A 13,686-nucleotide genomic window follows, 5' to 3' on the forward strand; every position below is an offset into this window, starting at 1 on the left:
ACAATGATACATCAAAAGTTTTTGATGGACAAATAATAAGCTTGTGAAATTTGTATTATGCTGAAACTGAATGTTAGCTTATTGATTTGTTTTACGTAGAACAATTCAGAGGCCAAATTTTCAAGACAAGAGTATAATTGTTCCTGAACTCAAATTCCTTCTATATCAAAAATATATTATTTAATCAGATGCAAAAAAAAACTGCAGGTAAGAAATTATTCAAAATTACATAATCTATTACATTGCTAAACACATTTGATACCATTTCTTCAGCTTTATATAGTTTCTGATAATGCAAACAATATTTACCTTTGCTTGAAGCACATAAATTTCCTCATTTAGTTGAGGAAGTTTCTTCAGTTCTTCATTCTTGCCAGCAAGTTCCTCTTCTTTCAATTCCAGCTTTTCTTTCAGCTGCTCAACCATATGATGCTCTGTGTTCCATTTCTCATGTGCTTCTTCCAGTTTCTGTAGCAGGATAAGCTCTTTACATACATTACTGGGCTCCAGCAAACTCCATCCACTTTCTTTTGATACCTTTTCATCTCTTGTAATTAACTGTAAAAAGTGTAATATTTTAGGACATAAACATGATATATCCTCTGACCTTACAGGATGTCACCACATTGCAAATCAGACACCTTGATGCTGACTCATTAGCAAACACTGAAATTAGTTTTATTTTAAACTCAATATTGTGAGAGTTCTAATAGTTCTTTGTTTTAATTTATTATGATCAGGAATGTAGTATGTACAGTGTAAATGTGTTAAGGAATAAATCAGATTTACCTTTATACCTGGTTAATTTTAGAGTCAAAGACACAGGTTGTTTACAGACGGAGATGCTTGTCTGAGCTAGTCCCATATCCCTCTAAACCTTTCCGTTCCATGTACCTAAGTGCCTTTTAAACAACGGGATTGAATCCACCTCTACCCATTCCTCTTTATTTTATCTCAACTTTAAACTAAAAGCATATTACTTTATCTATTCTGTTGCATGGCTACAAAGTATTTTTGCATTATTTGGCCTACTGTTCACCTGTCGTTGAAGTACTGCAGAGGATGGCTTCACTGATGTAAATGTTGGATTTTCAAGGTTATTTTCAGGAGATTTTTGCTTTTCTGATCTGATTGTCTGTGTTGTGAATAAATGTCCTATTTGAGAAAGGGAGAAAAATAAAATACAAATTATGTTCTGTGATTGTTTAAGCATAAAAGATATGACTGAAGATCTGAGGATGAGAAAGTCAATCACAAGAAATGACTAATGTAACAAAGATGAGCATGAGCAGATTGAAAATAGAACACTGAATCAAATAATGTGACTTTGACAACATATACAATACCCCAAGATTATTCTCAACAAGCATCTCAGCAGTAGAAGATCCAACTAACATCAAAACCTTCAAAGTTTTTACAATAATTTACATTAAGATACTCATTTGTGTCAACAGCTGTTTAACTAGGCCTTCAGGAACAATGAAACTTGCCATTGACTAATGACATAAAGGAAGGAACTTCTTTCTTTTTCAATCTTTTTATTGGTTTCATAATAATAAACATAACATGGTAATGGTACAAAGTTATTGGGAATACATTGTTATAATTAGCATAAGTAATTATAAAGCCAGTTGACACTTAAATGATAAAACTGCCAATCATATAGATGAACAATATAAAACAAAGAAAAATATCTAAAAAAATCATAAAAAAGGAAAAAAATTTATAACCCCCCCCCAAAAAAACTAATCTAATCAGAATTAATCAACTAAGCTGTTATGTAACATCTTAAAAAAAAAGAGGAAACCTTAGTGTTGATGACTCCGTTCCTCTCAACCAATATTACAAACAAATAAAATAAGTTTGGAAAAGGTCAAATTACATCATATGAAAATGTTGAATCAATGGCCTCCAGGTCTTTTCAAATTTAATAGAGGGATCATGAACAACACTTCTAATTTTTTCCAAATTTAAACACAGCATAGTTTGAGAGAACCAATGAAATGTGGTAGGAGGATTAATCTCTTTCCAATTCAGCAAAATGGATCTTCTAGCCATTAATGTAAGAAATGCAATCATCCGAAGAGCTGAAGAGGTTAAATGATTTGATTCTATCATTGGTAACCCAAAAATAGCAGTAATTGGGTGAGGTTGTAAGTCAATATTCATAGAAACATAGAAAATAGGTGCAGTAGGCCATTTGGCCCTTCGAGCCTGCACCGCCATTCAGTACGATCATGGCTGATCATCCAACTCAGAACCCTGTACCTACCTTCTCTCCGTACCCCCGATCCCTTTAGCCACAAGGGCCATATCTAACTCCCTCTTAAATATAGCCAATGAACTGGCCTCAACTGTTTCCTGTGGCAGAGAATTCCACAGATTCACCACTCCCTGTGTGAAGAAGTTATCCCTCATCTCAGTCCTAAAAGGCTTCCCCTTTATCCTCAAACTGTGACCCCTCGTTCTGGACGTCCCGAACATCGGGAACAATTTTCCTACATCTAGCCTGTCCAATCCCTTTAGAATTTTATACGTTTCAATAAGATCCCCCCTCAATCTTCTAAATTCCAGAGAGTATAAGCCTAGCCGATCCAGTCTTTCATCATATGAAAGTCCTGCCATCCCAGGAATCAATCTGGTGAACCTTCTTTGTACTCCTTCTATGGCAAGAGTGTCCTTCCTCAGATTAGGGGACCAAAACTGCACACAATACTCCATGTGTGGTCTCACCAAGGCCTTGTACAACTGCAGCAGAACCTCCCTGCTCCTGTACTCGAATCCTCTTGCTATGAATGCCAGCATACCATTCGCCTTTTTCACCGTCTGCTGTACCTGCATGCCCACTTTCAATGACTGGTGTACAATGACACCCAGGTCTCGATGCACCTCCCCTTTTCCTAATCGGCCACCATTCGGATAATAATCTGTTTTCCTGTTCTTGCCATCAAAGTGAATAACCTCACATTTAGCCACATTAAATTGCATCTGCCATGAATTTGCCCACTCACCTAACCTATCCAAGTCACTCTGCATCCTCCTCACAGCTAACACTGCCACCCAGCTTCAAAACTGTTGAGACAACATCAAAAATATCTTTCCGATATTTTTTCAACAAAGGACATGACCAAAACATATGAGTTAAAGAAGCTATCTCCGAATGACATCTAACACATATAGGATTTATGTAAGAGTAATAATGAGATAATTTATCTTTAGACATAAGAGCCCTGTGCACTACTTTAAACTGTATCAACGCATGTTTAGCACATATAGAGGATGAATTAACTAATTGAAGATTTTTTTTCCCATTTTTCAATTGGTACAGTGATCTTAAGTTCTTTCCCAATGAGTCTTAATTTTATTAGATACATCAGGACATAAAATAACTGCTACAACACCTTTCTGAAAAAAGATTTAAATCTAAAATTTTTTCCAAAATATCCATTGGATATAAATTTGGAAAATTAGGAGAAACAGTATTTAAAAAGATTCTAACCTGTAGATATCTAAAAAAGTGAGATCTAGGCAAATTATATTTATTAGATAGTTGTTCGAAGGACATAAAACAATTATCTGAAAATAAATCACAAAATCGTACTATACCTTTGATTTTCCAATCTAAATATGCTTGATCCATAGTGGAAGGTTGAAAAAAGAAATTAGATATAATAGGACTTGCTAAAATAAATTGGTTCAACCCAAAAAAATTTTTGAAATTGAAACCATATATGTAAAGTATGTTTAACTATTGGGTTATTCATTTGTTTATACGATTTAGAAAGAATAAAAGGAAGCAAAGTCCCTAAGATAGAACCCAATGAAAACCCTTGTAAAGAATTACACTCAAGATTTACCCAATGTGGACCTGAAATTACATCCAAGTCCTGTAACCAAAATTTTAAATATCGAATGTTAATTGCCCAATAGTAAAACCTAAGATTCGGGAGCGCAAACCCCGCCCCCCCGCCTCTTTTTTAGATTTCTGTAAATGTCTTATACCTAACCCAGGGTTAGCAGCCTGTTACAGCCCTTCCGATCGGATTCTTACTTTTTTCTTACTTTTTAACTTACATTATTTTTTGTACTTTTTTTTTCACGGTAACACGTCGAAGCTGCACCCTCTCTAACATGCTGGTAGAGAGAGTTTTATTTGGGTTTTTAGCGCCGGAAATAGTTACATCCCGACACACAGGACAGAAGCAAGGTCGCATTGTTCATTCCAGGGACCAGCTGCAGGCGCTAATTCCGGCCAGTTTAGCGAGCAGAGCAGTGGACACCCCTGCTGAAATCTGGAGGAAAACACACAGAGGATGCAGAGGGGGATCACAAAGTCGAGGAAAGAGGACCGGGTCAAGGCAACAGAGACTTATGGAGAAGAGGAGTTCGGTGGGTAATAAAATGGACGAGTTCACGGCGCTAGCCAGGTGTCAGAGAACATTTCGGGAGTGCAGTATTATGTGTTTCACTGGAACGGGGCTGCACGAGGACATGCCCGATCAAAACTTCTCGAGATGGACGGCTTCCAGACCGTTCCGGCTGACCGTAAGTGCACTGAGAGCGGTAAGTGCAAAGGAGTTGGGTGCTTACTGTTCTGGTTAACATCAGATGGTGCAATCCGGGTCATATTACGATCGAGGAACGTGTTTGTAGACCGGATATTGAACTTTTTACTGTTGGACTTCGGCCACATTCCACCGAGATTCAACACTGGGCGGCACAGGAGGTCGTTCCTACCTGTGGCCATCGAACTTGCAGCTCCTCCTGTGGAGGGTCAGACACTCTGAGCCAATAGACTGGTCCTGGACTTTTTTCCATCTGGCATAGTTTGCATTTTGTTATTTGATTGTTTGTGGTTTTTGTATTGCTATATTTATGCTCTATTCTTGGTTGGTGGGGCTGTAAGGAAACCCAATTTCCCTCGGGATCAATAAAGTATATCTATCTATCTTTGTTCTGCCATATATGAGGAAATTTTTGAATCAACATTATCAAAAAACGATTTGATAAAAATTGGTACCGTTTGAAATACATATAAAAATTTAGGTAAAATAATCATCTTGATAGCATTGATCCGACCGATCAGTGACAAAGACATTGGTGACTACTTAGTAAACAAAAGTTTAATCTGATCAATTAAAGGTAAAAAATTAGCTTTAAATAAATCTTCATGCTTTTTCGTGATTTTAACCCCTAAATATGTAAAAGACTCAGTAACCAATTTAAATGGTAGACATCCATAAATAGGAACCTGCTTATTTAGGGGAAATAGTTCACTCTTATTAAGGTTCAATTTATAACCAGAAAAGTTACTAATTTGAGCCAACAAAGATAAAATAAAGGGAATTGATTTCCCCGGATTAGAGATATATAACAACAAATCATCTGCGTATAATGATAACTTATGTATTTCATTTCCATGGCTAATACCAAAAATGTTAGGCGAGTCTCGGATGGCAATTGCTAAAGGTTCAAGGGCAATATCAAATAATAATGGACTAAGAGGGCATCCTTGCCGAGATAGACGAAAAAAGGGAGATCTTTGATTATTAGTACAAACCGAAGCTACGGGGTATGATATAACAATTTAATCCAAGATATAAATATCAGACTAAAATTAAATTTCTCGAACATACTAAATAAATATGGCCATTCAACTCTATCGAAAGCTTTCTCAGCATCTAATGAAATAATACATTCCGGAGTGTTAAGTGAAGGAGTATAAACAATATTCATTAACCTCCTGATATGAAAAGATGAAACGGTTTTTAATAAATCCTGTTTGGTCCTCATTAACCTCCTGATATGAAAAGATGAAACGGTTTTTAATAAATCCTGTTTGGTCCACAGAGATAATTTGAGGTAATACCTTCTCTAACCTAGTTGCTAAAATTTTTAAATCTAGGTTCAAAAGAGATATCAGTCTATATGATGCACAATCAGTAGGATCTTTATTCTTTTTAAAAATTAAGGAAATAGAAGCATCATAAAACGATTGTGGTAATTTACCTAATCTGATTGCTTCTTTGAATATTTTAGACAACCAAGGAGAAAGAACAGAGGAAAAAGACTTAAAAAATTCCACTGTAAAACCATCAGGACCGGGTGCTTTACCAGAATGCATTGAGGAGATTACAGCTGTTATTTCTTCCCCTGTAATAGGAGTTTCTAATGTTAAACAATCTTCCGGTGATAATTTCGGAAAATTCAATTTTCTTAGAAAGTCGTGCATGATGTTAAAATCATGAGGAAATTCAGAATGGCATAAAGAGGTATAAAATTCTTGAAAAGTTTTGTTTGTCTCGTCATGATCAACTGTCAAAGTCTCATCATGTTAACGAATCTTTGATGTTTAACCAAAGTAGTTTTCAATTGATTAGCCAATAATTTACCTGATTTATCACTATGAATATAAAACTCACTTCTAGTTTTCATTAATTGATTTTCCATCGAGGATGTTAATAATAAACTGTGTTCCATTTGGAGTTGAACTTTCTGTTTATAAAGCTCCTTGCTAGGAGCAATAGAATATTTTTTATCAGTTTCTTTAATTTTATCAATCAACAAAAGTATTTCATTCTTAATACGTTTTTTCAAACCAACAGAATAGGAAATTATCTGTCCGCGGATATAAGCTTTAAAAGCGTCCCATACTGTTCCGTTGGAAATTTCTTCCGTAATATTAGTTGAAAAGAAGAAATCAATCTGTTCCTTCATAAACTTAACAAAGTCCGAGTCTTGAAGCAAATTAGAATTAAAACGCCATTGTCTATTAGTGGAAGTATCCATTAACTTAATAGAAAGTTTCATTGGAGCATGATCCGAAATAGTGATTGTGTCATAATTGCAATCAATTACAGATGAATTAAACGAGGTTCAATAAAAAAAGTAGTCAATTCAAGAGTAAGAATGATAAACATGTGAGAAGAATGAAAACTCTTTGTCCTTTGGGTGTAGAAATCTCCAAATTTCTGGAATCCCTGAATCACTCATAAAAGAGTTGATAAGGGTAGCCAACTTATTGGGTACAGCCGGACTACATATGGATCTATCCAACATGGGATTTAAACTTAAGTTAAAATCACCACCCATTATCAACATATACTCGTTTAAGTTAGGAGAGAAAGTGAATAGGTGTTTAAAAAATTCAGGATAATCCACATTTGGAGCATAAACGTTAACCATAGCAACTTTGTTATTAAAAAGTAACCCAGTAATTAATAAAAATCTACCACTAGGATCTGAGATAATGTCTTGATGAATAAATGTAATTGAGGAATCTATAAAAATTGAAACTCCTTTGACTTTGGCTTGGGAATTTGAGTGGTATTGTTCTGCTTTCCAAAACTTAAAGAAGTGTTGATTATCCTCTTTCCTTACATGAGTTTCTTGTGCAAAAATAATGTGAGCATTCAGTCTTTGGAATACTTCGAAAATCTTTTTCCATTTTATTGGATGGTTTAAACCATTTGTATTCCAAGAGACAAAATTAATAATGTGAGCCATAATTTAATGTTAACCCTTTGGTATATAAAGAGTTAACCATAATGTAAACTCATGAGATCGGAAGAGGAATAAATAATCAGGGCAGAACTGGAAATCTCGACACCGCAGACATCTTTGTAGTACTAAATCAGCCCAATAGAAAAAACCAATAAAAAAGAAAAAAGAGACCGCCCCCCCACCCTCCACCCCTGAAATCCCCGAACTAAGCCAGAGAAGGCTGAAAAAAGAACTATCACTAAATCTAACCCCATTTCTGCAGGAGGCAACTCCAAAAATATATGTTATAAAGAAAACCCCCTGAAATCCAATAAAATAAAAAAAATTAAACACTGTACTATAATAATCTACATATTGTGATTTCTAAAATACATAAAAGAAAAAAAGTTAGCACCAATACATATGATTAGTCAATTACAAACAAAAGTAATTAGAAATGTCGCCTTAAAAAAAGAGGAATTATGGGAAGAAGAAACCTAAGAAAATGGAGTACACAGAAAGAATAAAGGAAACTATGCAAAAAGGGAAACAAGCCGCCATTTTAATTACAAACCCCATTTCCAGAAAAGTTGGGATATTTTCCAAAGTGCAGTAAAAACAAAAATCTGTGATATGTTGATTCACGTGAACCTTTATTTAACTGACAAAAGTACAAAGAAAAGATTTTCAATAGTTTTACTGATCAAGTTAATTGTATTTTGTAAATATACACAAATTTAGAATTTGATGGCTGCAACAAACTCAACAAAAGTTGGGACAGAGTTAAAATAAGATTGAAAAGTGCACAGAAAAGTCATGCTACTGTGACAATTATAGCCACCTAGCTTCGGGAGTACTTCGGAGAACCATTGTCACTCAACACAGTCCGTCGCTGCATCCAGAAATGCAACTTGAAACTGCATTACGCAAGGAGGAAGCCATACCTCAACTCTATGCAGAAACGCCGGCGAATTCTCTGGACCCGAGCTCATCTCAGATGGACCGAAAGACTGTGGAACCATGTGCTGTGGTCAGATGAGTCCACATTTCAGCTAGTTTTCGGGAAAAACTGGCATCGAGTTCTCCGTGTCAAAGATGAAAACTGCCATCCAGATTGTTATCAGCGAAAGGTGCAAAAGCCAGCATCAGTGATGGTATGGGGGTGCATCAGTGCCCACGGCATGGGTGAGTTGCATGTATGTGAAGGTACCATTGACTCTGAGGCGTATATTAGGATTTTAGAGAGACATATGTTGCCATCAAGGCGACGTCTCTTCCCGGGACGTCCATGCTTATTTCAGCAGGACAAGCCAGACCACATTCTGCATGGGCTACAACAGCATGGCTTTGTAGACACAGAGCGTGCGTGCTTGACTGGTCTGCTGCCAGTCCAGATCCATCTCCTATTGAAAATGTATGGTGCATCATGAAGAGGAGAATCAGACAACGGAGACCACGGACTGTTGAGCAGCTTAAGTCTTATATCAAGCAAGAATGGAAAAAATTTCCAATTGCAAATCTACTACAATTAGTATCCTCAGTTCCAAAACGATTAAAAAGTGTTATTAAAAGGAAAGATGATGTAACACAATGGTAAACATGCCTCTGTCCCAACTTTTGTTGAGTGTGTTGCAGCCATCAAATTCTAAATTTGTGTATGTTTACAAAATACAATTAAGTTGGTCAGTAAAACTATTGAAAATCTTTTCTTTGTACTTTTGTCAGTTAAGTAAAAGTTCACGTGAATTAACATATCACAGATTTTTGTTTTTATTGCATTTTGGAAAATATCCCAACTTTTCTGGAAATGAGGTTTGTATACAAAACCAAAAATAAAGAAAATGTTCCTCCGTACAGTCAAAATTTATCATCAAATCATTGATGGCAATGTCAGAAATAAAATAGATAAAAATTAACTAGTTAAAGTAAAACCACTCGCAAAAGAAAAAAACTTTAGATGAGTTATGAAAAAATACCTACACTTCTAACCACAGATGCAAATCTTGAACTTATAAAAGACCTGCTTCATAAGATAATTGAAGGTTTATTTTTTTTAAAAAAACACCTGAATAAAGAACCGATGTTGAAAGCGCAAAACATTAATTAAAGGATGGTGTCCGTATCAGATGGGTAGTATTCATCCATAAAACTTCCGAGCAGCACTTGTGGAATGGAAGACACGGCGAGATCCGTCGGAAAGAGAAATTCTTAGATGTGCAGGGTACAATAAGTCCGGTTTGAGATTTTTTTGATAGCATTCCGACATCAGAGGTTTAAAAGCCACTCGTGCTTTCATCACTTCCGGACTGTAGCCCTCAACCAAACGGAGTGAATGTTGTTGGTATTTAATCATACCTTGCTGGCGGGCAATACGGATAAGTTGTTCTTTAACACTAACATAATGGAAACGGAGAATAATTGGCCTCGGTCTAGATTCGGCGGATACTGATTTTGGACACGGTATACGGTGGGCACAGTCGAGCAACAGAGGATTGCTGAGAAATACAGAACTAAACGCATTCTTTAAAAGTTGAGAAAAGAATATTGAAGGGTCTCCATCCTTAACATCCTCAGGGGACCAATTATAACTAAGTTCTGTCTTATAGATCGATTTTCAAGATCAATAACCTTGGATTTAAAATGTTCCAGTTGTTTAGTGGTCGAAGCTAAATTCTGTTCCAATTTCTTGATGTTTAAGTCACTCTTCTGAGATTTAGTATCTAGTTCAGAAATTTTACTTCAATCTTGCTTAACTTCACAGCGACTTCAGAGAGTCCGTGATTGACTTTAAATCTTCTTTAAAACTTTGACGTTGTTGTTCAAAATTTTCAAATAAATTTTGACGTTGTTCATCAAATTTTTCCTCTAAAAGCTTCATCATAATCTCATAAGATAGCTCCGTTTGCTTAGGATCGCCTTTCCTTTTTCCTCCGTTCCCGCTGGAATACTTCCCATCTTTTGTTTTGGATCTTGTACTCATTTCTTCAGACTTCGCAGTTACAGTTCAAGAAAAGATCAGTAAAATAAAATAAATCTTCTAGCGTAGGTAAAAACTGGTTAAGTAAGGGAGATCATAGGTTAAAAAAAAGATAATGGGAAAGGAATGAAGCCAAAGACGACCTCACTCCATGAGTGCTCCCTGCAGAATCCCTGGAAGGAACTTAATCCCAGTAATCATTGTGTCTAAAATTATAACTACAGGTTGACCACCACAAATCTGGAAGGATTGGGATCTGTGCAGTGCCAGATTAGTGATTTTGCCGAATCATAGGGGGTTAGGTTAGAATTAAATAAATAAACACCTCTAACTCACTTCATGATCGTCTCACCTTGGATAATAAAGATAAAGGAAATGACAAATGAAAAGCAATTCTTTCACAAATTCCTGTACTGGTCTGCCAGTCAATTGCACTCAGTAGCCACTTTATAAACAAGAAGCGATATTTGGCCTCCAAAGAGTGTAATATGCCATTCTCAAGGGGTTGAATTAATGATGTACAGTTAAGTGGAAGATAGATACCATAAACATTATTCGTTACTAAGAGTTCTGCTTTTGGATGTGCAGAGCAGTTATCTAAAATCAGCTTTATCTTATAATTTTTGTCCTGACCAACAGAGTCACAGTGAATTCTCGCTTCTGGAACAAAGCAATGTGGTGTCCCACAAGGATTGGTTCTGGAACCTCTACTTTTCGTGATTTTTATTAACAACCTGGATGTGGGGGTAGAAGGGTGGGTTGGCAAGTTTGCAGATGACACAAAGGTTGATGGTGTTGTAGATAGTGTAGAGGATTGTCAAAGATTGCAGACAGACATTGATAGGATGCAGAAGTGGGCTGATAAGTGGCAGATGGAGTTCAACCCAGGGAAGTGTGAGGTGGTACACTTTGGAAGGACAAAGTCCAAGGCAGAGTACAAAGTAAATGGCAGGATACTTGGAAGTGTGGAGGAGCAGAGTGACCTGGGGGTACATGTCCACAGATCCCTGAAAGTTGCCTCACAGGTAGATAGGGTAGTTAAGAAAGCTTATGGAGTTTTATCTTTCATAAGTCGAGGGATAGAGTTTAAGAGTCGCGATGTAATGATGCAGCTCTATAAAACTCTGGTTAGGCCACACTTGGGAGTACTGTGTCCAGTTCTGATCACCTTACTATAGGAAGGATGTGGAAGCATTGGAAAGGGTACAGAGGAGATTTACCAGGATGCTGCCTGGTTTAGAGAGTATGCATTATGATCAGAGATTAAGGGAGCTAGGGCTTTACTCTTTGGAGAGAAGAAGGATGAGAGGAGACATGATAGAGGTGTACAAGATTATAAGAGGAATAGATAGAGTGGATAGCCAGCACCTCTTCCCCAGGGCACCACTGCTCAATACAGGAGGACGTGGCTTTAAGGTAAGGGGTGGGAAGTTCAAGGGGGATATTAGAGGAAGGTTTTTTACTCAGAGAGTGGTTGGTGCATGAAATGCACTGCCTGAGTCAGTGGTGGAGGCAGATACACTAGTGAAATTTAAGAGACTACTAGACAGGTATATAGAGGAATTTAAGGTGGGGGCTTATATGGGAGGCAGGGTTTGAGGGTCGGCACAACATTTGGGCCGAAGGGCCTGTACTGTGCTGTACTATTCTATGTTCTGTGTTCAAATCATTCCATTGTAATGTCAGTTGTGATCAATCCTTTTTTCTTGGTATGGGAAGTTACTGGAAACTGCTTCATACCTTTGATAGATCTGGGATGTAAACATTTGCCAATCACTAACAACTTACACCTGTGGGTTCCTGCAGTGTTAGAACAGCCCAACACAGTGTCACGATCTTTTGATGCTTCATAGCCTGTTGGTGATTCTGCATCCTCTGTAGTCAGTGTTTGTCTTGGAGCACAACACCAATATAAGGCAGTTTTGTCTACATTGCAGACCTGCTCAAGACTTAAATTTTCATCAGAACCCAACTTAGCAAACTGATCAACAAACTCAGCAGCAGTTTCCTTGTCTACTGTTCTTCCCCACACACTGCACAAAACTTTATGCTATGTTGCTGCTTGAAACGCTAAAGCCACCCTTCACTGTAATCACACTCATAATCAGAATCAGATTTAATATCACTGGCATTTGTCATGAAATTTGTTAAACTTTATGGCAGCAGTACAATGAATTACATGATAAATAAATAGAGAAAAAAAACTGAGCTATATTAAGTATATATCTATTAAGGGGTGGGAAGTTCAAGGGGGATATTAGAGGAAGGTTTTTTACTCAGAGAGTGGTTGGTGTGTGGAATGCACTGCCTGATTCAGTGGTAGAGGCAGATACACTAGTGAAGTTTAAGAGACTACTAGACAGGTATATGGAGGAATTTAAGGTGGGGGCTTATATGGGAGGCAGGGTTTGAGGGTCGGCACAACATTGTGGGCTGAAGGGCCTGTACTGTGCTGTACTATTCTATGTTCTATGTTTTTTAAATAGGTAAGTTAAAAATAAGTAGTGCAAAATAACAGAAATAAAAAAGTAGTGAGGTAGTGTTCATGAGTTCAATATCCATTTAGAAATCGGATGGCAGAGGGGAAGAAGCTGTTCCTGAACCACTGAGTGTGTGCCTTCAGGCTTCTGTACTTCCTTCCCAACGGTAACTGTATAAACAGAGCATGTCCTGGGTAATCCTTAATAACGGACACCACCTTCCTAAGGCACCGCTCCTTGAAGATGTCTTGGATGGAGGCTGGTACCCTTGACAGAGCTGACTAATTTTATAAGTTTGTCCAACTTATTTTGATTTTGTGCAGTAGCACCTCACAGCACCACACCCCCCCCCCCGCCCCCACAATACCAGACAGTCAGAATACTCTCCACGGTACATTTGTAGAAGCTTGAGTGTTTTAGTTGGCAAACTAAATCTCCTCAAACTCCTACTGAAGTATAGCTGCAGTCTTGCCTTCTGTTAGCTGCATCAATGTTGCATCCAGGTTAGGTCCTCAGAGATTCTGACACCCAGGAACTTGAAATTGCCCACTCTCTCCACTTCTCATCTGTCTATGAGGATTGGTTTGTGTTCCCTTGACTTACCCTTCCTGAAGTCCACAATCAGCTCTTTGGTCTTACTGACATTGAGTGCAAGATTGTTGCAGTAACAACATTCAACTAACTGGTATATCTTGCTCTTGTATGCCCTTTTGTCACCATCTAAAATTCTTCCAACAATGGTTGTAT

The 13,686-nt window shown here is 37.3% G+C and overlaps 1 protein-coding gene across 5 annotated transcripts in view; it reads right to left on the reverse strand.

The window, feature by feature from the left end:
* The window catches only part of cep162 (centrosomal protein 162), a 137,795-nt gene that overhangs the window by 80,471 nt on the left and 43,638 nt on the right, over nt 1–13,686 (reverse strand). For all 5 annotated transcript variants that reach the window (XM_063040318.1, XM_063040316.1, XM_063040317.1 and 2 more), the window contains 2 exons: nt 1,040–1,155; nt 310–558 (listed from right to left, as the gene is read on the reverse strand). In XM_063040318.1, coding sequence (XP_062896388.1) covers nt 310–558; nt 1,040–1,155 — 365 coding nt within the window. The remainder of the gene's footprint in view (nt 1–309; nt 559–1,039; nt 1,156–13,686) is intronic.

Source organism: Mobula hypostoma, chromosome 2 (genome assembly GCF_963921235.1).
Source record: "Mobula hypostoma chromosome 2, sMobHyp1.1, whole genome shotgun sequence".
NCBI lineage: Eukaryota > Metazoa > Chordata > Chondrichthyes > Myliobatiformes > Myliobatidae > Mobula > Mobula hypostoma.